The following is a 26,713-nucleotide window of genomic DNA, read 5'->3' as shown; positions in this document are numbered from 1 at the left end:
CGCATGCACTCAGGAGTCTGACAGGATGGAGCAGTGGAGAAGGAGGGAAGACTGGCACATGACCAGGTCTGATAGTGTATGGGGGGGGTCTCGCTGTCTCTATCATATATGCATGTGCCCTCTAGCATTAAAAAAAAATTCCACCTCAGGATGCGTGACATTAGAGACCATGTTCTTGCACTATGCTACACAGACAGCTTAAAAACATAACAGTGAAGAACTGAGTAAGACCATAAAATCATATGGTAACCTCGCACTCAATCTAGTATTTGTCCTGAAAGCTTTCACATTGGGGGAATTCCAGGGATGGGATGAAGGGCCTCACAAAATGACAAGGGGATTAGACAAATTCAGAAGGTGGCAAAGGTGTTATTGAAACGTAAAAAATAATAGTGTGAATGGATATGCTAGACCAAAGGGTACTGTGCAGTTCTGCCTGAAGATGCAAGAGGGGGCAGAAACAAGGCCAATAAACTTGTCCAGAGTAGCCTGGTAAAGGAAGGGAAAAGGGTGTTTCACGTTGAGCATTACTGAGTTGATGCAACAAGAGTCCAGACAGCACAGACATGAGGTAAAAAGTCCTGGAAAAGACCCTTAAGAGACATGAGGAAGAGTAAAAGGATACACAAATCATAAAACTGGACCGTGCAAAGATCAGAGATATCCTTTTCATTAAGTAGCTGGAAGTTACTCAGTAAACAGGATGTCTCAGCACCAAGGGATAGCTATAATCCAAGTAAGTGGTACACTAGATCCGAAATAACACAGCAGTGTCACAGGTTTCCAATAGGTAGGTGAATAGGGGAAATTCAACTGGTAGACTGTGAAGTCCAGGAACAAAGTTCTTCGGGGCATTGGAGAGTCCACCAAGATAACTCTCAGACTGGGCTGCTATTTGGGGATCTTAAATGAGGATGGTGACCTTGGCTAGAAATGATACTAAAATAAGAACATGAAATAGGAACTAAAGCAAAAACAAACTATGGCACATGAAAAGGAGTGAGGTCTCTGGACTAGGGGACTTTGCTTCAGTAGATGCATTATAGGATGGAGGTGGTAACCTGGGATACACCACCAGATGCCAACACTACGATTGATAACTAGTCTCTACTCAATTCTACTTCAAACACTGAAGTGTACAGAAGAGGATCAGAAGTGAGGCTGAGGATGAGAAGATCAATGAATCCAGTTCAGATGATCCAGTGAAATACTGAGTGATGAGAAATAACTAACCACCATCATAAAAGTTTCTCAATCCCTCACCCCAAGATGACTTAATACTCAAAATCAGGACTATGTTACACCATTGCAGTGTGTTTTCCAACTTTTCAAACTAAGATCTACAGTAATAAATACGTTTTACTTGCCACCCAGTACACAAACAATAAATAGCTCTTTTTGGTGCCCCAAGAGCTGGTGGGTAATAGTCAAACCAATGATGACTGTTTCCAAACCCCATGCTACAAATTGCTGCCCTGTTTTTCAGAGTGGGTCATGAAACCGAATTAATGTAGGCTGTTGCCACAAATATTTTTAAAAACGAAATAGAACACAGGGCATACTTCTGCTAGTAAAGAAAAAATAATATTTTTCTGAAACTCAGTTCACTGCTTTATTTATGTAAGTGTACACTAAGGTGGTGATGCAAAACGTTGTATTTTTGGGTCTCTGTTCAAGAACTTTGGAAAGTACTTATCTACCGTACACTTGGAAAGAAATGAGAACAGATGTTGTATCAACAACCAAACGAAGCCATCTCTCTCACACGCAGAAGGGCAACTCTGGAAGGAGAATTACAGAACAGGGCAGAAGCCTTCCCAAGAATTACCTAACTTACTCCCAAATGACAGGGGAAGAAACTTTGACTCGGTCACACAGAGTAACTGGCAGACTGAAATTCTAAATCCCAAGAATAACACATCGAAGCCCAGTACGCAAATCCTCTTGGCGTCGAGAGCCCGCCAACGTCACTGGTGGTGCACTCGGCCGACGCCCGTCCGCTGGAGGAGGGCCGGGAGGAGCACGGTAGGAAGGCGGGACACCTATAGCGACTAGCTGGGCGCGAGGACAACAAGACCGCTTTGCTCAGAAACCCAGCTGCTGGGTTTCACCACCTAGTCGAGGACGGCGGAGGTCTCAGCACGCACGTCGCGCGTGGCTTGGCCCTTCTGAGCCACTATCCCCAACTCCAGCACGCAGCACTCTCGCGATACGAATAGCGGGAGCCCTAGATAGCGTTGCTGACCCAATTTCCGCTCCCCGGGAGTGCCCAGTTTCGCACGCGCCGGGACAGTACCTGAGACAGGAGGTGCCTCCGCCATCCCGTGCAGGAGCACCTACAGCGAGCCCTAGAGCCAGCGAGCACTGTCACCCGGTCACGTGCTACGGACTTCCGGCGCCTCGAGAATACTCCCACCGGCGCGCCGAGAAGACGGCCACGGAGGTTGCGCGGTCCAAATCTACTGGGTGGCGCGTCGGTTACGTCAAACAGAGGCGCCGCTTGCCGCGCGGGAGGAGGAACCATCAAGAGGTGGCAGGAATCGCGGAAGGCGGCAGGGGTGGGGGCCGGAGTGTAGGGCCTTGCGTAATCATTGTGTTTTTCTTTCTGAGATTCTTTGTCCTGCCCTGCCCTATGCCCTTTGGCCCTGCTACCCAACCAGCTTGAACTGTTTTTCAGGAGTCTGTTCAGACAACACCTTTCCAAGTAGTTGAGGCTTGCAGGGTGGGGGAGGGGGACTTAACCTAAATAGTGCTGACAGAAATGAGCTGTGTGGAAATAATGAAACGGATTATCCAGGGCACGAATGTCAGTGAAAAAGAGTTTTTAGGGTGCTTGGATGCAAAGGTTCTTTTTATTTTGTTCTGAACCCGAGACACACAAAAGTTGAAAACAAGGAATCTTTACAGTGGCCCGATAAAAAACGTTGGGCATCTAGAAGTGGGGGTTTGTCGCAGGTGAGTTTAGAAATTCTTAGGTTAGGGGCTGGCAGGTGGTATGGTGGTTAAGGTGCTGGACTCCCAAATGGTCAACAAGGTTCTAGTCCTGGACCTGAAGGCTTGCTTTCTCACCTTTCTCTTTCCTCTCTCTCTCTTTCTTTGGTCAAATAAAAAAAAAAGTAATAATGAATGAAATTAAATAATTCTAACACAGAAGAAAATTCTTAGGTTAGTATCTAGTTAAAAGCACAAGTCTTTGTTACAAAAGACTTAAGAGTCAGCAAGAAATGCCTGTGTTTAAAAGAGATAAGGCTTTGGAACAGCAGTTGGCATAATGGCTGGACTCCCATGTAGTCGACCATGGTTTGAGTCCCACACCTGGTGGCTTAAACTCATGCTGGGTGCACGTGTGCTTGTCAGAGAGAAAGAGATAGAAAGTGAGAACTCACCCCCCACCCAAGGATGGTCATGCAACAGTCCCTTCTCCATTCTCCTCTTGGGATTTTGGCCACTCACATACATGTGTCCTCCGGTCCCATGTTGTGTCCTCCCCTACCCCATCACCCCACCCCCATGTGAAGTTTAAGTCAGTGAGTCCAGACTTGAACCATAGGTGACTACATGGGTATCCAGTAACATAACCATTATACTACCTGCTGGTCCCTGGGTTTCCTCTTTTTAAATTGCTTATACCAGGACCAGCGGTGGCATGGACATCAAGGCACTGGATTCCACATGGCTGACTGCACAGTTAGAGTCCCAGACCAAGTGACTTGAAAACCACATTGGGTATGTACATGTGCATGCCCAAAGTCCTGAAAGAAGAGTGGAGGAAAAGGGATTGTGGCATAGCCATCTCCCTTGGGGAGTGATTTATTTCTCTCTTTCTCTTCCCCTCTCTCTCCAGCAAGCACACTTGCCCTATAGCAGGAAAAAAAATTGTTTATCCATTGCCCATTTTTCTGTTGGGGATGTTGTATTTTCTTCCTGATGGTTTCTTGTATATTGTACAATACATATCCCTTGTCAGTAGATATCTAAATTGTCGGTTTTTTGGGGAGGTGGGGGGATTCTTTTTTTGAGAGAGGTTTTTTTTTTTTTTTTTTGAGAGTTTTTTTGCTATAGGGCACGTGTGCTCGCCAGATAGAGAGACAGAAAGTGAGAAATCACCCCCCAGGGGGGATGGCCATGCCGCAATCCCTTCTCCATTCTCCTCTCGGGATCTTGGGCACGCACACACACGCGCCTGGCGTGAGTTTAAGCCACCGGGTCCGGAACTCAAACTGCAGTCTACTACGTGGGAGTCCAGTGACATAGCCATTACACTAACTGCTGGTCCCTATTTCATTAAGTTTTTCATCTTGTTCTTTGTTGAACATGAATTCTTAATTATGACAGGTCTGCTCACCAAACAAATCTTATCATCACTTTCAGAAATTACCAGGTGTATCAGTCTGATCTTACTGGAAGAACCACACACTAATTTGAACAGGGAAAGTTTTACTGGGTTGTCACAAAAGTCATGATGTATTTTTTCAATGCAAAATTTTTCTCTATAATCACATAGCAAGAATGGAGAAGGCAGTTCTATAAATGAAAAAGAATGCTATTCTGAAAAGACTAAGCAATAAACCATTACAGATAGGCAGGAGCCATGTCTTAGGTGGCTTTGTATGTCTCGATGCAGGTGTTAAGGAACCATTAAAGATTTTTAAACTAATTTGTATTTTTAAAAAGGTAAGTGTAGCTGCAGGTGATAAATGGGACCCAATTAGGTGAAACTCTATAAGAAGAGAAAGCAATTCATTTATTACAAAAGACTATTTGACAAAGCCTATATTTAGGCCAAGTAGAATAAGAGGGGGGAAGGAAAGAGAGGGGGAGCTTGATTTGAGAAATACAAAGGGGTTAAAAGCAGGGTTTAATGATTAATCGAAATGTATAGGGTGAGGCAAAATAGTCATCAAGGAAAACACAACAGTTTTCTGTTTTGAATAACAGAAAGATAATAGTTCCACTATCTGAGACAGGAAAACCAGGAGCAAAAGATTTAGGTCTGTGGAAGGGTGGTAGGTTGTCTCAGTCATTTGATGAGAAGTGTTTTCAGGCTTATGGAACATCCAAATAACTGTTAGGCAAACATCTGAATATAAGTAGGATTCTGAAACTCAGGGCAAAATCAGGAATAGAAGTACTGATTTGGAAGTTGGCAATCAAAGCTATGAGAATACCTAAGATGGGTCAGCCTGTAGTGTGGTAGTTAAGGCAGCTGGATCCTACATGGCTGATTGCATAGTTCAAATTCCAGACCCAGTGGCCTGAAAAACATACTGGGCATGTGTGTGCATGCACCCAAAACCTGAGGACAATGGAAGAGATGGTATTGTGGTGTTGCCATGCCCCCGGGAAGAAGGTGCTTTCTCACTTTCTCTCTCTCTCTAGTGAGTATATATGCCCTATAGAAAATTAAAAATCAATGAAGAATAACTGAGATCACTAAATATAAGTGAGCAGGAAAAGAAGTATGGTGGCTAAAAGCTAGAATCCTGAGAAAAACTGACATTACAGGGTGGCAGATATAAGGACTCTAGAAGTCTTGGAATAATCAAAGGAATTAGAGAAGCAGAGAATACTGTTACAAAAGCAATGGGAGGGGGATTTAAGTAGAATGATGGCTCCCTGGTATCCAATGCATTATCTCAGTCTACCTTGAGGGCTAAACAGCCATTACAATTGGCAATATAGGGACCAGCAGGTGGCGTGGTGGTTAAGGCCTTGGACACTCCCACATGGCCTACCAGGGTTTGAGTCCTGAATCTGGTGGCGTGCTTTCTCACTTCCTCTCTCACTCTCAACCTCTGTCTGTCTCTGGTCAAATTAACAAATAAATGAATAAATAAGTAAAATCAAATTATTTTTTAAAAATTGGCAATATATCGGTCTCTAATGATATTAGTAAGATAAGAGATAAAGGAGAAATGTTTGCTGATGGTGAAGCCTAAGATAATGAGCTTAATTTGGATATGTCATATTTTAGGAAAGGGTAAGACATTTAAATGGAAATGGCCAGAACTGAAAAATAAGGAAAAAGGTCTAGGCTGGACAATTACGTTATTAAAGTATATATAATAGTTGAAGTCATGGGTATGAGATCTATCAAGGAGAGTATAGATTAAAAGCAAAATGGGAGAAATATCTAGGACTGAATGAGGAAGAAGTGTCCACTGAAGATAGTAAGTGGCCAGAGAAATAGAAGAAAACCCAAAATTCAGGGAGAAGCCAAGGGTTTTAAGAAGGTAATGATAAGGGTGCCGGCAGGTGGCGTGGTTAAAGGCGCTGGACTCCCACATGGCCAACCGTGGTTCAAGTCCTGAATCTGGTGGCTTGCTTTCTCACTTTCCCTGTCTCTATGTCTTTCTGATCAAACTGGAAAGTAACAATAATAATAAATAAAGTTAAAATAATTCTTAAAAAAAAAAAGGAGGTAATGATAAGTATTGTGATGTTTGCTCTCACTGGTTAGTGAGAGTGGGAGACAGTTACATATGTCTCATTCTCATTAGATAGTGAACTTCTGAAGAGAGGAACTGTGATTGTTCTTGGTATCCCATAGGCAGCTATAGAGACTTCTACAGCACTAGTGTTCAATAAATGTTTATTGGTTTGATCTGCAGACAGGTGAAAGGTTGGTACACATGGCACTGTGAGTCCAGGTTGGAGGGGAAATGCTGCTGCCAAGAGGCTGACTGAGGAAGGTTGGACAGGATCATGAAAGACCCAGGAGTTTGGACTTGCTATAGCACGCCAGGCATCCCCAATGAAAGAATGAAGCCCCTAGTTTTTTATTAATAATCTCCCATAAGAATAGTACATTGCAGTTAACAAAGGACTTAAGACTATTACCTTAGTTATTCCTCACAAAAACCTTGTGAGATGAGCACAGTTTTACTAACAAGGAAACATAAGTTTATAGGGGTAGACTACTTAGTTGATGGTAGACCCAGGGCCAAGTTCAGATTGTTCCTAGCTCTTTCCTCTATAACATAATGCTGTTAGTTACATTTGGTTTCTATACTGGAGTTTTAGGATTAAATTAATATTAAAATTAATATTAAAAGTCTGTATTAAGTTCAGTTTCCATAGTAGAAGCTTCTGACCAAAGGTGGTAATAAAATTATATCCTTTTGAAAAATATTTATTGAGTATAAATAAATGTCCTATACATTAAATATCAAGAAATAGTATCGATTACAAGTCAGGCTGTAATACTGAGAGAACCAGAGAATTAATATCCACTCATGATACAGTAGTGATAATTCCATTCCAACAATGGACACAGTAATGATCTGCTCACAAGACACAGCAAAACCCATCAAAAAAGACTACCACTTTAAACAAGATATACCACAATAGAAAATAGTTTAGAATCATAATGCAAACAGTCTCAGTAATCTCATCTTCATCTTGTCAATTTGTTGGGTTACATAGAGACTGTAGAGTACACTGTCATAGAATTTAAAGATTCCACTTCCTTGGTTCTATTTAAAATTAGTTAATGAATAAAAACAATTCATACAAATCCAAAGATACTTTTAAGTACGTTAGTCTTTCATAAGAGAAAAGGAATCAAATTTAGTACAAAGAAAGCATCCCCCAAGCAATGAGTCTCTTAATGAAAAAAAATAAAAAAGCTAATTAACTTTTCCCTCAAGGAAAGGGGAGAAACCTAAATCTGTCATAGTAAAGATAAATATTTCCTAGTCCCAGAATATTTGCTTTTCAGGATGTACTTGAATGATGTGAATCTATGAAGCAGGGATCTGTGGCAATCCAAACTCATCCACCAGGACTCCATCCTATGAAAAGAAAACAATTTTTAGTGCCATTATTGCTCACTTGATAAAAAATCAATTACAAAGATTTTGTCAAAACCCACTTCTGAGTGTTTAACCAATCAAAACCAAAATACCACCCAGAAGGTGATGATAAGCTTTATCAAGAAAGGTAAATGGGAAAGTGATGAACCAGACCAATACTTTTTAAAAATATATATTTATCTAAATATTTATTTATTTACTTACTTTACTTACTTACACACACCAGAGAAAGATGGGGGCGGGGGGGAAGTGAGAAAGCAAGCTGCTAGGTCTGGGACTTGAACCACGGTTAGCCATGTGGAAGTCTGGTGCCCTTAGCCACCATGCCACCTGCTGGCCCTGAGGACCAATATTTTTTAGTCTCTCAAATTCTTGAAGGAACAGTGCCCTTAGACAGTCAATATCATAGTAAAGTAGTATCATGGTTTATTACAAAATCATAGGCAGTGATACCATTATCAATTAAGAAAGCCATATCTCCGTGGCACATTTAACTCAGGAATCCAATATATTCTGGAAGTGGAAATTAAACCAACTATAACAGATGCTTCAGGAATTTTTAAAGAGGGAATTGAAAAGGTAGGCCACAGTAATGTTAATAAAAATTATTTCAGGGTCAGCTTAGTGGCATAGTTAAAGTGACAAACCCACATGGCCAACAGCATAATTTGAGACCCAGGCCTGGCAGTTTAAAAAAAAAAAACAAAACAAAAAACTAGGGGTGTCTATGTGTGTGTGTGTGCACACGCTGCCCAAAATCCCAAAAGAATGGAAGAAAAGGGACTTAGTGTGGCATCCTCTCCAGGAGCTGCTTTCTCACTTTCCTCTCTCTCTCTCTCTGTCTCGTTCTGGTAAGCACACATGCCCTACAGCAAATTTTTTTTTTCCAGAGTTCTACGGCTTTATTACAAATGGAGTTGACTGCCACGGAGACGCCTGTCCAATATTTCTTCTAGACTTCTTCCCTCTCTTCACATCCCTCTCCAGGGGAGGTCAGGAAACCATTATAGAAGAGAAATCTGGAGACAGTAACAAAGGGCAATACTTTCTCCAAAGTCCTCTGCATCAGCCACTGAGTCCTTCTGGCTCGAATTGTGAATCTTCTCAGGTCCTCCATGTCTACATCCTGAGGGGCTTTCGCCTTTTTTTGCCGTTTGGGCTGTGGTTCACTAGTCCTGGCTGGCTTTGAGGGGACTTACACCTCCATGGGTGCCTTCTCTTTCTGGGCAAGCCGAATCTGCTGGAGGAGTTTTCTGCATTTTTTTCCTGACAGAGTAATGTTGGCACGTGCACTGGACTCCTGCTTCTTGAGACAGTGGCTTGTGATCAGCCCTTGGTCTACCACAGCCCATACCACCTGGTGCCTCAGTCGCCGCTCCCGGTTCAATACCCGCCTCGCTTGAACAGCTTCTTCTTCAGTTCTGTTCGGGGCCGGTTAATCTTTCCCCCTGGAGGACCCATGGCTGCGCTCCGCAAATTTTTTAAAAAATAAGTATTTCAGGGCCGCAGGTGGCATGATGGTTGGGAGCGCTGGACTCCCACATAGCTGACCACAGTTCAAATCCTGGACCTGGTGGCTTGCTTTCTCACTTTCTCTCTCACTCTGTCCCTCTCTGGTCAAATTAAAGTAAGTAAATAAATAAAGTTAAATAATTCTTTTTTATTTGGGGGCAGGGGGAGAGGTTTTTGCTATAGGGCACATGTGCTCACCAGAAAGAGAGAGACAGAGAGAGAAAGTGAGAAGTCACCCCCCGGGGTGGTGGTGGTGGTGGTGGCCACGCCGCAATCCCTTCTCCTCCATTCTCCTCTTGGGATCTTGGGCACGCACATACACGTGTCCAGTGTGAGTTTAAGCCACCGGGTCTGGGACTCGAACTGCAGGAGTCCAGCGACATAGCCATTATGTCAACTGCTGGTCCCAAAATTAAATAATTCTTTAAAAAAAAAAGTATTTCAGTTGTGCTGCAAAGCAGTGACTTGTACACCTGGAATACTGAAGTGACAAGAATGGGGTGGGGTGCTGTAGTGTACAGAGGGGTGTGGTGGGATGGGCAGTAGAGAAAGATAAGACTACCCCAGGCTCAAGAAGAAGGGGAAGGGTACTAGTGTACATGCACAAAAATCAGTTATAAGTGGTATAAGAAATTACCTGGTCCCTGTCTTTTGCTCTCTACATTTTATAGGTGGGAGAAACTTTAGAGACAAGACAAGAATTGCTAAGTTGCTAAAAGTCATACAGTAAATAAAGGCAGAGCTAGACTGGCTCAGATTCAAATATTCTGTCAACTACAATATGCACACTCAATGTGCATGCTGAGATAAGGCAAACACCAGAGTGCTGTAACTTAATATAATTTTAATGTTAATTTATCCTAAAATTCTAATACAGAAACCAAATTTTAAAAAAAGGAAAGAAACCAGAGATCAGCAGATGGTGTAATGGTTGTATCACTGGACTCCCACGTAGTTGACTGTGGTTCGAGTCCTGGACCCGGTGGCTTAAACTCACACTGTGCACGTGTGCATGCTTGCCCCAGATCCCAAGAGGAAAATGAAAGAGAAGGGATTGCTGCGTGGCCATACCGCCTAGGAGGTGATTTCTTGCTTTCTGTCTGTCTCTTATCTTTCTGGCGAGTGCACACGCCCTATAGCAAAAACCTCTCAAAAAAAACAAAAAAACCCAAAAAAACAAAACAAAAAAAAACCCAAATTGAACTATTAGCATTATGTTATAGAGAAAAGAACAAGGAACAATCTAAGTTTAGGACCTACTAATTACTTTCTTTTATTTTTTTTTTAATTTGACTAGAGAAGGATAGGGTGAGAGACAGCAAGAGAGGATAAGTGAGAAAGCAAGCCACCAGGTCCAGGACTCGAACTGTGGTCGGCCATGTGGGAGTCCAGCCACCTTAACCACCACATCATCTGCCGCTTCCCCTACTAACTACTTTCTAATGTCCAGTAGCAATAGAAAAAAGGACACATAACACCAGGAACTAAGAGGGAGTGAAGGAGATTTTACAAGCACTAAAATAATCTGATGATAATGACAACCATGCAGATTTAGACAGGACCTTAAATTCCAGAGTTCTTTACCTACAAGATCTAATTTGCTCTATAAAACAATTATATGAAAATACTTATAATAATCTGTATTTTATGTATGCAAGGAACAGAAAAACTCAAAACAGCTAAGTGATTTGTTATAGTTAGTGCCAAGTGTCTTGATTCTTGCTGAATTAGAATCTTTCTTTATTAAGTTTTACACCTAAATTATGAATCCTTCTTAAAAATCCATCCAATAATTAACTAGTGTGTCTGGGAAGTGGGACTTTCTTTTACATTGTAAACTCACGTATGTGCTGCTGATGCTTTCCCAGAAAATGTCTAAAACCTGGGGAACCAGCAGTTAGGGTAATGGCTATGTCGCTGGACTCCCACGTAGTCGACTGCGGTTCGTGTCCCGAACCCGGTGGCTTAAAACTCACGCCGGGCGCGTGTGCGTGCATGCCCAAGATCCCGAGAGGAGAATGGAGGAGAAGGGATTGCGGCGTGACCATCCCCCCTGGGGGGTGATTTCTCGCTTTCTGTCTCTATGTCTCTCTCTGTCTGTCTGGCGAGCGCACGCGCCCTACAGTGAAAATCTCTCAAAAAAAAAAAAAGTCTAAAACCTGTAAATGGAACTCAGAGCTGGGTCACAAGAGTGATTCTGTGTATTACAGATTATCATTCTATAAAATTATTCCTGAACCTCAGTGACACTATGTATGCAGACTACTCATTATTAATCAAGAAAACTGGACTTTTAAGGGCTCTCAAAATAACAGCCACAACTGTCTTTGCTTGTTCTGACTTAAGACTACCTTTCAGATTCCCTTTTAGACTGGGCGGGGACGGGGAGTGGTTGAAAGCATAATTTCTTATCACTTTGCACAGACACATAAACAGAAAAAGTCTTACCTTGTTTTTTGTGTCAGTGGGAATACCTTCTGGAATTGCAGGTGCAGATGCTGCTTCATCTAAGTAAGAACTATCTTCATCAGCCAGAAGCTCATCACCCAGTGCATCCAGCTCTGAGATTGAAATAGTCAACATTTTCAAAACAATGTAAGCAAAAAAACTAGCAGGTAATGTTAAGACAGGTCAGTCAAAGCAGCCAAACATGGCAGCATAATGGTAGTACAAAGCTCCGTGAATGCTGAGGTCACATGGGAAGGTCCTGGGTTCAGTCCCAAGGTTTTCCTGTGCACACTGGATGGCTGCTTGTGTGCCTGTGATCCTGGGTAGATGAGGTAGGGGAAGAAATGCAACGCTGGTGAGACCCTGTCAAGGATATCCCCCTGCACCCCATTAAAAAAAAAAAAATGAATTAGGAAATCCAGTGTTCAACCATCTACCCATGCTAGAAAATGACAGCCATGTTTGACATCTTCCTCTATATTTGCTCAGTCTTTAAGTCTTGTTCATTCAACCTCTTAAAATTTCTTTAATCTATCCACTTTTCTGTTTCTGCTAATATCACGCTATTCTTAGCTGCCACTATCTCTTACATGACTATAGCAATAGCTTCTAGATTCCTCTCCCTGAGGCCACACACAGAGCCTTCCCATTTTTTCATGTTAACCTCTGCTCATAGTTCAGGATTCACGCCTGTCCCATAACTAGGTTGGGGTCTTCCTCCGTGTGTTCCCATGGTACTCATAGTTCTTGCTAACCATTTGTGTCCCTATAATTAATTTAATTCACCAAAGCCAGCAGTTTATATTTCTTCCATTTCTAGAAGAATGCAGTTATCACATTTGTTTTCTTCACTGCTGAATATTTAGCATCTCAAACAGAGCCTGGCACATATGTAGTAGGTGCATACCAAGTATTTGCCAACTACTGTTTTTTTCCTTCCATGAATAGAGACAAAGAGAGAGAGAAAGATAGCACCCCCAACAAAGCCCTGACTTTGTGATCCACCACTAGCATCAGCCAGCTCCGGATCATGGGCACATGCACACCTTGCATACTTGAAGAGGTCTCCAGATGCGAACCTGGAACCCTCCCATGTAGGTCAGCCTTGCAGAGCTTCATTTTACTTCTATACCACCACCTAGCTGATCCAACTACTGTTTATTAATTTGTTTTGCTATTCTGAGGGCGAAGACTCATAGTAGGGAGAAAGGGGGAACAAAACCAAAAGGGAAAATGACAAGGAAAGACCATGGTGAGGACACTTAAAGATACCACTCACGGGACCAGCAGCTGGCATAATGGCTATGTTGCTGGACTCCCGCAGTTGACTATGGTTTGAGTCCCAGACCCCATGGCTTAAACTTACACCAGGCTCGTGTATGTGTGTGTGCCCAAGATCCCGAGAGGAAAATGGAGGAGAAGGGATTGTGGCATGGCCATCCCCTCTGGGGGGTGATTTCTCGCTTTCTGTCTCTCTGTCTTTCTAGTGAGCGGGAGGCCCCCCCGCCCTAAACAAAAAACCTCCAAAAAAAAAAAAAAAAAAAAAAAAGACACCATGTATGCCTTTGGTGGACATTTGTTTAGAATTTATCTATCCAAATATTGATGGAGTATGCTAGTCTAATTCAACTATCTCACAAGCTATTTGCCCAGAGACCATACAATGAACTCTCAGGGATTCCTGAACGGAAGTTTCATTTGCATTTGGAAAAGGTAGTTGTCCCTTTCAGACTCTAAAACTAAATAACTACTGATTTTCTCATTACTTACCTGCTTCTAGGTCATCTTCATCTAATTCTGGGGTGCCATAACTGCGACTCAGTGCTTCTTGGATTTCATTTGCATCTTCCATCATATCCTCTAGCTGGTCTTGCAAATCCTACAGAAATATAAATGAGGGTTTTTATTCACTTTGTACTCTTTCTTTTAATACCCACTTCCCATACCTTCTCCTTTGAACTCAGAAACAAGCATTGTTTAAATAATTTTTTTTTTGTATTTACAATACAGCACATATCCATATGAAAGAGAGATAGGAGAAAAAACAAAACCTTTCACAGGCCTAGTGCAATCCCCTCTCTCTAGTCCCCCAGTATGGAGAGCAGCCAATCTGAGCAAACATGGTGACCTTTAGACACATGTAGAAGTGTGGTTTTGTGAGCTGTCATTTGGACGGTGATGAAAGCAATTTACATGTGAATATGCCAGCTGTCTGAAACTGCAGAACAATATCAGTTTTAAGGAAGCCACATGTGTTTATCAAAATTGGTCCCGTGAACCAGCAGTTAGTGTAATGGCTATGTCACTGGACTCCCACGTAGTAGACTGCGGTTCGCGTCCCGGACCTGGTGGCTTAAAACTCATACATGCCGGGCGTGTGTGTGTGCGTGCCCAAGATCCTGAGAGGAGAACGGAGAAGGGATTGCAGCATGACCATCCCCCCTGGGGGGGGGTGATTTCTCGCTTTCTGTCTCTCTGTCTCTCTCTGTCTGGCGAGCGTATGTGCCCTATAGCGAAAAACCTCTCAAAAAAAATTGGTCCCAAAAGATCAGAGAAACTAAATGGTGCCAGTTGTCTTAGAATCTTTAGCTGATTAACATCCAAAAACAACTGACTTTGCATTCTATTTCCTCTTCTCCCATTTTTTGCCCTTTAAAAGTAAACCTAGGACCAGCTTGAGGTCACAACTATCTCCATCAGAGAAGTTGGGCCCACCTGATCTTCACTTTTCTATACTTGTATGTCTTTGTGTTTTTATGTTTATTTCTAATCCACAGGCCCCCCCACACACACTCAAAAAAATGCATTCTGCCAAATGAGTCCTGGCAAAGTGGCACTCAAACGTGCAGCCTGAGTACAGGGGAACTACAAAGAGTCAGGTAAGCAGACACTCCTTAAGGCCAGGCGGAGATAACTGAGGAAGGTAAGGAACCAAGAGAGTAAAATAAAGAATAAATAGAGTAAAAGAAAGAGATAACACAGTAAAAGAAGGAGACAACAAAGTAAAAAAAAAAAAAAAAAGTAAGATTAAAAAAAGTAAAATTAAAAAGTAAATTCAATTAGTGTTAGCTATAAAACATAGGGACACAGTTGTCTAAGACAGGGATATATAAATGTCCAAATGTTTTATATATTAAAAGCCAGGGGTGGTAAAGTTAGTATCAAACAGTTACACACTCTGCCAAGTGAGTCCCAGCACTCCAGCCTATTGGACCTTAGGCATCTGTGTGAGTGTCCAACCTATTTGAGTCTGACCAGGTCAGGGATTCAAATCACAGTCACTTACACAAAATCTCTCAAGCAGTGCATTACTGCTATGCCATGGAGCCATCCCAGAAAGTAGCAATTTTTGGTACATAAACAGTTCTCAACTGTTTGATTACCTCCCATTCCAGTGCATGGATAGCAATTGTTTTTAGTCAACAATGGAGTAGACACTCCTTTAAAGGACAGAGTTGAGTAACTGAGAATGTCCCTTCTAATGAAAGTATGAAAAATAGTGCTTTGACCAACCCCATGGCACAGTGGTAAAGGGAGCCAGATCCCACATGACCAAGCAAAGTTTAAGCCCAGCCTTGAAAAGCTTCACAGGCACATGTTTGTACATGTCCAAAATCCCAAAAGTATAGAGAAATGGAGAAGGGATGGTGGTATGACAATGTCCTACTGAGGGGTGCTTTCTCTTTCTCTGGCAAGTGCATGCACTCTCTGGTAATTAAAAAAAAAAAAAGTGCTTAAAGAATTATTGAAAAATTACAAGCCCAGGATTAGCTCCATGGTCTGGTGGTTAAGGTAGCCAGTCTCCACATGGCTGACCCTGCAGTTCAAGTCTTGGACCCAGTGGATTGAAAAACATGCCAGGAGAGACCAGCAATTGGTGTAATGGCGATGTTACTGGATTCCCATGTAGTTGACTGCGATTTGAGTCCTAGACCTACTGGCTTAAACTCATGCTGGGTGCGTGTGTGTGCGTGCCTAAGATCCCAAGAGGAAAATGGTTCTGTCTCTCTGTCTCGCTCTTTCTGGCAAGTGCACATGCCGTATAACAAAAACCTCTCCAAAAAAAAAAAAAAAAAAAAAAACATGCCAGGCACATGTGTATATATGCCCAAAATGGCAACAGGATGAAGAGACTGAGGAGAAGGGATTATGGTGTGACCATTCCCCGTGGAGGTGCGTTCTCCCTCTTTCTTTCTCTCTGGGGAGCATCTGCACCTTCTGGCAATGATTAAAAAAAAAGAGTCTCACACACACATACACACACCCACAAAGACAAACTAAAAATGAAAACCAGAAGACACTGAAAATGTCTTACCAGTCAAGTTTTTCAGGAAAATAAATCTAACAAAAGAATTAAAAACATGTAGCCCAGCCAAACGATACACACGTACACACAAAAAGAGTTAAAGGGGCTCGCCTCCTGTCATGTTGACAATCTACTGGAGGATAGGAAAATGATATTAGGCACAGAGACAGATAGTCAACCACAGGTGAAGATGGCAAGACATACAAAAAATAGAAAAATCAAAGATTCTCTTGCGGGACCAGCAGTTAGTGTAACGGCTATGTTGCTGGATTCCCATGTAGTTGACTGTGGTTCGAGTCCTGGACCCAGTGGCTTAAAACTCACGCCAGGTGCGTGTGTGTGCGTGCCCAAGATCCCGAGAGGAAAATGGAGGAGAAGGGATTGTGGCGTGGCCATTCCTCCTGGGGGGTGATTTCTCGCTTTCTATCTCTCTGTCTCTCTCTGTCTGTCTGGCGAGCGCACACGCCCTATAGCAAAAACCTCTCCCAAAAAAAAAAAGATTCTCTTGCTTTGTTCATAAAAAAAAAAACAAAAAACAAAAAACCACACACACACATATAAAGCTGTAAATAACACTTGAGGAATCCTAAAAGCATAAAATAAAATTGCATTTCATTATATTTTATTACCCAATGGTTTTATACAAATAAGACAAGCATATGCAGAACGTTTTTTCTCAATGAACTTCCTGGAAGATATCACAAAGCTTAACTCCACTTAAACAGACTCAAGGAGGATTAGGGCTGGCAAAAGGCAGTCTAAGGAGGGGTGCCTGAAAAAGGAGGGAGATGCCTTCATTTTTTTTTAAAAGTTTATTTAGTTCTTCCTTGAGTGCATACATGCACAAGACAGAAACAGACAGATACAAACACGCACACACAGAGTAGCCCCAAGAGGATCTAGATGCTGAGATCTACCACCAGACTTCAGCCAGTCCTGGATCATGGGCATGTATGTATATTCCTGGCTTCCACAGGAAGGTCTCTGGACTTGAACTTTCCCTTGTGAGAGTGCCTTGCAGAGTGTCATGTTTACCATTGTGCCACCACCTGGCCCAGGAATGCCTAAATTCTTACTTAAGATCAGCATTGCCAGGGACCAGCAGATGGTATAATGACTACGTTGCTGGACTCCCATATAGTCATTCAACCATTCATCAACCATCAAATATTTTCTGAGCATCAACCTTGGCTAGGCATTGTTCTAGGTACTAGGGATACAAGATGAACAAATCAAGTCCCTGCCCTCAAGGAAAAAGAACAGGTGTGGGTAGAGGTAAAGAACACCATGATATGCACACAGAAAGCCTCTTTCCTCTGGTCAGTCACCACTCATACCTTCTGCTATCCCTGCTATCTGGGCAGTTGACCTGACAGTTGAGAACAGCCAGACTCTTTGAGCCCATCTCTCTGGACAAAACCCAATCCTAAAAGAAATGCTAATTTTAAAGAACTAATGAATTATGAAAAATATAAAAAGGGCCATTTCTGTGGCCTTGTGGTTTAGGAAGCCAGATCCAACATGGATGACAGCGCAGTTCGAATCCCAGGCCTGGTGGCTTGTGAAAAATGCCTGGCACATGTGGAATCCTGAAAGGAGTTTCGGAAAAATGGAGAAGAGGTGGCATGACCATTCTCCACAGGGGGTGCTTGTTCCTCTCTCTCTCTCTCTCTTTCTCTCTTGTGAGAGCACAAGCCCTTTAGCAAAAAATAAAAAATAAAATAACTAGAGGGGCTAGCAGGAGGCATGGTGGTTAAGGTGCTGGACCCCTATATAGTCAACCACAGTTTGAGTCCCGGATCTGGTGATTTGCTTTCTTATTTTGTCTCTCTCCCTCTTTCTTCTATCTCTCTCTGGTAAGTGCATTATAGCAAACCTAAAAAAATAACAATAAATAAAACTAGATAAATACTTAAAGAAAAAAAAAAACTAGAAAAGGGAACCTATTTGATGCCAGGAATTATGTTAAGCACCAATATAGATCTTGATTTCATACTTGTGATATTTTGAGAGACAAGCAGTCACATCACTACTTTACAATTGAGGAAACTGACCAAAAATCATTAAGTTAGTTAGAAGTAACTACTGGGTGGTTGTGTGCCAGGCATTACGCATGTTGATAACACTAGCTCATTTAGTTCATATCCTTATAATAACTGTATGTGGTATCAGGATCACTGCACCAACGATAATGAAGCAAACCTTTGGTATTCTTTTTTCCAAAATGATTCTACTAGTAAATGGTAGGCACATATTCAATCCTTCTTCTGTATTCTCCCCATCACACACATATTCATCTAGACTCTTTCAGAAATAAGTGTACAGGGGCAGGCAGATGGGATGGTGGTCAAGGTGCTGGATTCCTACATGGCCCACCATGGTTTGAGCCTTGGAAATCGGTGACTTGGAAATCGCACCCAGAGGTTTTTGTGTGTGTGCCCAAAATCTCAAGAGGTGAATGGAGAAGGGATGTGGTGTGGCCCTCCCCTCTGGGGGGTGATTTCTCACTTTCCCTCTGTCTGTCTCTGTCTTCTTCAGCAAGACACATGCCCTATGGCTAAATAAATAAATAAATCCTGAAAGAAATGAGTGTACATTCTTGCAAAAACTAGTATACATCTCACCTCAATCTGGTCAATTTTCACTTGTTTGTATGCCTTTTTCATTTCCTTTACTCCCAGTTTCATAGCATCGACCTAAAAAAGCAGATGGGAGAAACTATAATGTCTTAAGAAGATACGTTGGTTAAAACTGTCTTTAAAAAATTGAAAAAAGAGCACAAGAGTGAAAAATAAATAATGAGAAAAGGTGTTTTGAGAGTACCGTGGTCTTGGTGTCCTTCAATGACTGGATGGTATAATTGGCTTGTTCCATGTTAAATGACTGTTGGGCGAGATTGTCCCGTTGCTGCTCATACCTTGTGAGAGTCAAATGAAAATAGTAAATATGAGCCAGATAGAAATTCTCAGGAAAAAAAGTATCCTTAACACTGAATAAGGGAATTTTCTTTAAATAAAAAAGTCGACAAAATTTTTAAAAATTCAATAATATACAGAAAAATTAGCAAAAACAATTCATTTACTCTACCACAGTTATCATTTGATGTGTCACTTTTTTTTTTTTTTAATTGCCAGAGATTGTGTGTACTTTCCAAGAGACAGAAAGGGAGAAAACACCCCCAATGAGGCATGGTCATGCCAAAATTCCTTTTCCTCCATTTCTTCATCTCACTGGGATTTTGGGCACCTATGCACAGGTGTTCAGAGTGTTTTTCAAGCCACTGGGGCCAGGCTTTGAACTGTGGTTGACCATCTGGGATCTTGTTCTCTATGCACAGCACTTAACCACCATACTACAGGACCTGTCCACACTTTGGTCTTTTTCCTTTCCATGTATTTTAACTATACCACTATTTTTCACTTAACATTATAGCACTTGCCCTTTTTCTATGTTGCTACATCTTTCTTTCTTTTTTTTAAATTTGTTTCTTTCATGAGAGACAGAATGATGCAGTCACACCCCGAAAGAGTCCTTATACTCCAATCCAGCTCCTCCTCCATCTCAGCTGGCATGAATCTTTGGTATGTGCCCAAGATCCCAGGATGTAAAACCAGGGCCCTTCCTATGAATCCAGCTGCATTACTATTATACTACCACCTGGCCCTACATGTCTTAATATATGTCTTTTTTTTTTAAGAATTATTTTATTTAACTTTATTATTATCATTATTATTTTCTAGTTTGATCAGAGAGAGACAGAGAGAGAGAGAATGGAATTGAGAAAGCAAGCCACCAGGTCCAAGACTTGAACCGTGGTCAGCCATGTGGGAGTCTAACATCTTTAACCACCATGCCACTTGCTGGCCCCTATATGTCTTTATAATTACTTCCTATGATAAATTTCCAGAAATAGAATTCTTGGATCAAAGAGTGGAATTATTTTTAAGGCTCTTTATTTATTTTTGGACTCCCACCAGGCCAGGACTCAAACAGCAGTCGACCATGTGGGAGTCCAACACCCTTAACCACCATGCCACCTGCAGGCCCTCTAAAGCTCTTTAAATATAGCTAAATGTTTTTCCAATAGACTGAACTCCTTGTGGAGAGATATTTTATTATTCTTATACCTATAATTATTAGGTAATTCATCTGACCTAAAATAATGATTGTGCTTAAAGTATGTTTTGTAAAATAAAGTTTTACATCAAAGTATGCTACTACCTCAAAGATTCCACCACTATGGTCTTTACACAGTATTCAGAAATCATCTAACTATCCAACCAGAAAAAAAAATGGTCAATTCACAATGCAGGCAAATAGTGGAATATTATGATTTCATTAAAAAGTGTAAAGTTTTGAGCCAATCTCATAGCGTAGTGGTTAGGGGAGCTGGATCCCATATGACCAACCATGGTTCAAGTCCTGACCCCGCTGGCTTAAAAAACATGTCAGGCACATATTCATATGTGCACCAAATCCTGAAATAATGCAAGGGAGTTGACACATAACTACGCCCACTGGGTTGTAGAGTTGGCAAGGATATGCACTCTCTGGCAAAAAAAAAAAAAAAAAAAAAAAAGTATAAAGTTTCAATGGTGAGGGACCAGCAGGTGGCGTGGTGGTTAAGGCGCTGGACACTCCCACGTGGCTGACCATGGTTCGAGTCCTAGACCTGATGGCTTGCTTTCTCACTTTCCCTCTTTCTCTCTCTCTCTCTGTGTATCTCTCTGGTCAAATTAAAATAAAATGAATAAATAAAAGTAAATAAATAATTCTTAAAAAAAAAAAAGTTTCAATGGTGAAAGTGGTAAGGTGCCACTGCTTGAGGCTGAGCCCACATGGAAGGCCCAGGTTTGGATCCCAGAACAATCTGAACAGACCAGGCATAGTAGTACATGCCTGAAGTCCTAGCTTACTGGGAGGTTGGGTCAGATGATCACAATGGTAAGACTATGAAAAAATACCTATGTCCCCTTCCCTCACCATGAACACTCTCTCTCTCTCATTAAAAAATAAAATCTAGGGACCAGCAGTTAGTGTAATGGCTATGTCGCTGGACTCCCACATAGTCGACCGCGGTTCAAGTCCTGGACCCGGTGGCTTAAACTCATGCCGGGCGTGTGTGTGTGCGTGCCCAAGATCCCAAGAGGAGAATGGAGGAGAAGGGACTGCGGCGTGGCCATCCCCCCTGGGGGGTGAGTTCTCGCTTTCTCTCTGTCTCTGTCTGTCTGGTGAGCACACACGCCCTATAGCGAAAACCTCTCCAAAAATAAAAAAAAATTTTAAAAATAAATAAAAATAAAATCTAGGGGCTAGCAGGTAGCATGGTGGTTAAGGCACTGGACTCCTACATGGCCAACCACAGTTTGAGTCCCAGACCCAGTGGCTTGAAAATCACACCAGGCACATGTGCCCGAAATCCCAAGATAAAAATGGAGAAGGGATTGTAATGAGGCCACCCACCCTGGGGGGGGGGGGGGGGAGAGTGATGTCTCACTTTCCTCTTGCTGTCTCTCTCCAGTGAATGCACATATCCTACGGCAAAACACTTAAACAAAACTATTTCCCTAAAGAATATAAGGATAGGGAAAAGTTCATGATAAAACATTAAGTGGAAAAAAGCAACCTATATATACACAGTATAGTTTTATATTTCTTCTAAAAAAATTACATGCACACACACCACATATGCGCAAACGGGGAAAAATGGAAGAGATTAGCATTTTAAGAGTTATTATTTCCAGTAACAGGTAAATTTTCTTTTCTTTTATCCCTGTTTTTGTATTTTTAAAATTTCTACAGTAAACCAATATTCCTTTTTTTTTTAATTTTTTGACTTTTATTTTTAGAACCAATATTCCTTTTATAATGCAAAATGTTACTGAGCCAGCTCTGCGGTACAACAGTAATGTGTTGCTTCAGAAAAACTGGATCCCACATGGCTACTACAGTCCAAATCCCTAGCCAGTCAGCCCCAAACAAACTACATAAAAGCAAATGCCCAGGATCCCCACAGGCTGGAAGACTGGGGATCACATGATCAGACCACGGGGAAGTGCTCATTTTTCGCTTCTCTTTCTTTCTCTGTACATGTGCATGCACTATCATAAGTAAAGAAAAAACTAAAAAAGGAACATGACTTAAAAATCAAAATGCTACTGATTGAGAAAGTAATATTCAATAGTTTTTACCATACTCTTAGTACTCTAAATAATTTTAATTTCTTTTTTCAAGTTTATTTAATCTAAAAGGAGAAAGATGGGCATCTGACGTCTTAGAATTAAGTATTTAAAGGGGTCGGCATGTAGTGTGGTGGTTAAGAGTGCTGGACTCCCACATGGCAGACCACAGTTCAAGTCCCAGACCTGGCAGCTTGCTTCTCTCTCTCTCCCTTTATCCCTCTCTGGTTAAATTAAGGTAAGTAAATAAAGTTAAATAAAATAATTCTTTAAGAAAAATCACTTAAAAATAGGAAGAGAGGGGCCAGCAGGTGGTGTGGTGGTTTAGGTGCTGGACTTTCATATGGCTGACTACGGTTTGAGTCCCAAACTTGGCAGCTTGCTTTCACATTTTCTCTCTCTCTCACGTAAGTGTGTATGCCCTGTAACAAAACTGAAAAAAAAAATAATGGAAGTAAGAAAGCAAGCCACCAGATTCAGGACTTGAACCCTGGTCAGCCATGTGGGAGTGTCCAGCGCCTTAACCACCACACCACCTGCTGGTCCCAAAATAAATAATTCTTAAAAAAAAAAAAGAAACAATTATATCAACAATCTTTCTGGTATCCTAATAGTTAATTATATCCAACTCTACAACCCTGCAGAGAGGTCTTATCAGCTGAACAATCAACAGTGATAAGCGCCAATGTTACTCTCTGGCTTCTGCTCACACACAGGACAGTTGCCTAAAATAAATTAAGGACTCTTAAATCTATTTTGGTGAGAGAAAACAAATAATCAGGATTCCTAACTTTACAAACAAAAACAAAGAAGATAAAGGGAGAATCAAACGCTGTAGAGCTTGCCTTTCTGGAATAATATTGCTAGTGACATATGGCTACTTAAATGATCAAAATAAACTAAATTAAAACTTTAGTTCTTTAGTCACACTAGCCAGATTTCAAGTGCTCACTAGCCACATGCAACTAACAGCTACTATACTGGACACAGAGATATAGAACATCCCCGTCACAGCAGTAAGTTCTACTTAGATGGCTAGTGCTATAACAGATGTTGCTAAACATGATGAGGGTAAAAACCCAACTAACTGTACAGAAGTCCTCCCTATCCATGGAGGACACATTCTAAGAGCCCTAATAGATGTGTCAAACCACAGATAGTACCAAAACCTATTTATACTATGCCTTACCTATACATACATACCTATAATAAAGTTTAATTTATATCTTAGGCACAGTAATATCGGGTTGTCGGGAAACTCATGATTCATTTTTGCAAAGAAAAACATGGAAAAATATGTCATGACTTTCCTGACAACCTAATAGAATAACTATAATAACATACTATAATAAAAGTTATGTGAATGTGGTCTCTTTCTCTCAAAATATCTTACTGTATTGTACTTACCTATTTTCAGACTGGTTGATAGCAGGTAACTGAAACCATGGGAGGGGAAATGGATGGCAGGGAATTACTGTATTTAATCACATGTGAATGAAAATTTATAATTGTATCAAGAATGTGGAAAAATGGTATAAAAATCTGAAGGAGTGGAACACCATCTTCCTTTTGGTTAAATCTGCTAGAGGGAAGATCATGTACATAACTTACATCCGCTTTTGCTTTAAAACCCGCAAGGCCTTCTGCTTGACCATGTTCTAGGAAGAAAAACAAATTAAATAAAAAGAAAGTGGGAACCTACATATGGTAAAATAAAATCACCTATATTCTCAAACTCACATACATACTTACTCTGCTCTTCAAATCAGTAGACATAGTAGATCCTGATTCTATTTTTTTCCCTTCTAAAACAGATATTTTTAAGGTTCAGTCATTAAGCTTTAGGTCCTGTCTATCATTGCACCCCACTTCTCAGTGTCCTGAACTATTTTCCCTTTTTCTAATGTGTAGATTATTTTTACTTCCAGCCCCAACAGTGCCATTTTGTACATCCAGGTACCTTAGGAAGAGTACCCACTACTTCTACATCCCGCTATCAACTCAACATGCCCAAACTACTCAATCTTACCACAGCTTGGAAATCACTAACAAAGGCCCCATCGATTTTTCACGTCTCTAGCTTGAGAATCTTTATATCAATCATTCCTTTCTCTGTTGCTTCTTCGTGCACAGGCATCCCGTTACTGATTTTCAAACTGATCTCTTTCATGTCATTCTCATGACTACTACTATGATTTGAGCTTTCCTCTAATCAAATCTAGATGGGCTTTCCTGCCTCTATGTGCTCTTCATTCCATACCATCAATGAAGATGGTTGAGAAAACCTTTCCTTTCTATATTGTTCCATATATCACTTTGTGTTCTCTAGTGAGGAATGAAAAGTAGATATTACTTCACAGATGATAAGAACTAACATTTACTGAGTACCACATACTAGACATAGTGCCAAACATGTCACATGAATTACTTCCTTTAACCCTTATACTATAAAGTAGGTATTATCCTCATTTTCCAGGCAGAAAAATTGAGGTTCAGTAATGTCCTGGCTCCTGTGATTAATAAATTATAGAGTTGGAAAAAAACAAAGTACTTCTATATCCGGTCCATGTGTTTAAATACTGGACTCTGCCTAACAGAAGCAGAATATATTTAACTGCCAAGGTCACAATAGTAGTTTGTGACAGTGTTAGTATTAGAACACTATTTCAGATGCCTAGATCAGTACTTTTTTATCTAGGCATCTGGAATAGTCCTTAACCAGCCTAGTCATGCCTGCCTAACCTGACCAGTAGGCAAGTCAATGGTCCTGAACATTTCCCAGCCCTTCTCTCCAGATTGACACCTTCTCAGTAAAATATGCTAATTCCCAGGTACTTGCTTGTGATCATGTGATCAGCAACTTCTCTCAACTAGATCGAACCCCAGCCTTCCTCCCATATCTGCCTGTAAACTCTCTGCTTTAAAAGATAGTCTCATGTGTTATGTTTTCTCTTTACTATATTGTGAGTATCTTGTCTATGTCCTTCACTAGCCCCTACCATCAGGCCCTATATATCTAGAGATGCTCAATTTAGGCTGTCACAGCACTTCTTGGAGCTGTCATTGCCTATCTTACCTTTGCAGGACCCTCTCTCATCTTCTTGATCTGATCTTTATACTTCACTAGCTCAGCATCCAATCGAGAAATCTTCTTGTCAATGGATTCTGCCCTGCTGTCCACCTTGGGGGGAAATATCAAATACAGTGATTGTTATTGCAATAAAATTATACAGGACAGGGAAAGAAGAGAGAAAGGAATATAGGTGAAGAAAAGAATAAAGAGGAACATATTATCAACTATATAAAACAGTGATTGAAAAGGGAGGAGTGACTCCCAGTCAAAATCACTTTTATGACTGTACTCCCCATCTCACTCCAGGTTCTGATATACCAGGTCCCTCTCAAATGAATTTTAGCAGAAAATTAATTTGAAAATCACTGGGCTGAGTTAAACTTCTCTAAAATGCAGTCAGGTTGGGGGCTCAGAACCCCAGTCAGGGTTCTGAATTTTGTGCTACTGAGATCCTGGAATAAGATTCAAATATGTTGACCTATGACAAAAAGCTGACAGTCCCGACTTTGGCGAAAGACATGGGGTGGAAGTGGGGTAAATGACCGGGTTGGGTGAGGTGGGGGAGGATGTATGTGATCGGGGAGGGCTGGGATGAGATGATCAAGGCCGAGTGGACGGGGCAAAGGGTATCGGAAGGGGTAGGGAGCAGGTAAGGAGAAGTGGGCATGGGGTTATGGGTCTCCGATTTGTAGCATCAGGAGTCACCTGGTAACAGGAATTAAGGGGACGGAGGTGGGACAGAGAGGGCTAAGGTGGAATGGGCCCGAACCCGGAATGAAGTGGAAGAGTAGGAACCCAGGGCCGGGAGTGGGCGGGGTTGAGCGGGTTTGTACGGGGTGAAAGAAGCCCTGAGCGTAGGTATGTATGGTCAAGCCCACCGTGCCAATGCAGTCAGTCAGGCTGGGCGGCGGAGCCTTGGGTTTCGCTTTCCCGAAGAATCGGTTCATCTTGTACGGCACGAAGAGATCCAAACACTGGACCAAAACCAGAAACGGAAGTAGGGTCACTCTCGCCTCGACTTCCGTCCCCTCGGTGCGCAAGCGCAATTCGCCGGTTGGAGTTTCCCGATCCTTTTTCCGGGTTTTCAGATGGTCTTCCGTGGAAAATGCGCTAGAGAACTCAAGAGGCGGGAACAGAGACCACAGGGGGCGGGGCCCCAGTGGAAAGTGGGCGGAGATTCACATGATTAAGGCGGAGCCTCGGCAGAGAGGGTGGGGCCCGGAGGCGGTGTCCGCGGAACAGGGCAGGGCAGGGGTGGGCCGGCACCGAGGGGCGTGGCCGGGGCGGCGCGGCGGGGCGGGGCTGAGAGTAGCCCGAGGGGTTGCGGGGCTCCGCGCTCAGCTCCGCGGGCTGGGCGGTCTACAAGCGCGGGCCTGGCGGC

At 41.9% G+C, this 26,713-nt stretch overlaps 2 protein-coding genes and 1 pseudogene across 4 annotated transcripts in view; all 3 read right to left on the bottom strand.

The window, feature by feature from the left end:
- Nucleotides 1–2,439, bottom strand: part of NFX1 (nuclear transcription factor, X-box binding 1) — an 84,454-nt gene extending 82,015 nt beyond the window's left edge. For 2 of the 3 annotated variants that reach the window (XR_003548507.1, XM_006143102.3), the window contains exon 1: nt 2,297–2,439. Coding sequence is in view for 2 of the 3 variants with exons in the window: in XM_006143102.3 (XP_006143164.1) it covers nt 2,297–2,321 (25 nt within the window). In the remaining variant the exon portion in view is untranslated. The remainder of the gene's footprint in view (nt 1–2,296) is intronic. The other variant, XM_027769806.1, reaches the window with a different exon arrangement.
- A 4,136-nt stretch (nt 2,440–6,575) lies between these two features.
- CHMP5 (charged multivesicular body protein 5) lies at nt 6,576–26,470 on the bottom strand. The gene is made up of 8 exons (XM_006143101.3): nt 26,211–26,470; nt 25,336–25,440; nt 23,871–23,917; nt 18,904–18,997; nt 18,705–18,776; nt 13,545–13,653; nt 11,775–11,887; nt 6,576–7,793 (listed from the first exon to the last, which is right to left on the bottom strand). The coding sequence occupies exons 1-8, from the start codon at nt 26,277–26,279 to the stop codon at nt 7,743–7,745; spliced, it is 660 nt and encodes a 219-aa protein (XP_006143163.1). The 5' UTR covers nt 26,280–26,470; the 3' UTR covers nt 6,576–7,742.
- LOC102492222 (uncharacterized protein C11orf98 homolog pseudogene) lies at nt 8,066–9,346 on the bottom strand (annotated as a pseudogene).
- Nucleotides 26,471–26,713: the final 243 nt, after the last annotated feature.

This window comes from Tupaia chinensis, unplaced genomic scaffold (genome assembly GCF_000334495.1).
Source record: "Tupaia chinensis unplaced genomic scaffold, TupChi_1.0 Scaffold000093_1, whole genome shotgun sequence".
Classification (NCBI taxonomy): domain Eukaryota; kingdom Metazoa; phylum Chordata; class Mammalia; order Scandentia; family Tupaiidae; genus Tupaia; species Tupaia belangeri.
This window is presented reverse-complemented; position numbering and strand designations above follow the sequence as displayed.

Coding starts and splice junctions, on each gene's coding strand:
- CHMP5 (XM_006143101.3), bottom strand. CDS start 26,279: ATGAACCGATTCTTCGGGAAAGCGAAACCCAAGGCTCCGCCGCCCAGC. Junction 23,918..25,335: donor TGAGAGAGGGTCCTGCAAAG/GTAAGATAGGCA, acceptor TTTTCTTCCTAG/AACATGGTCAAGCAGAAGGC. Junction 13,654..18,704: donor TGAAAATTGACCAGATTGAG/GTGAGATGTATA, acceptor ATATTTCTGTAG/GATTTGCAAGACCAGCTAGA.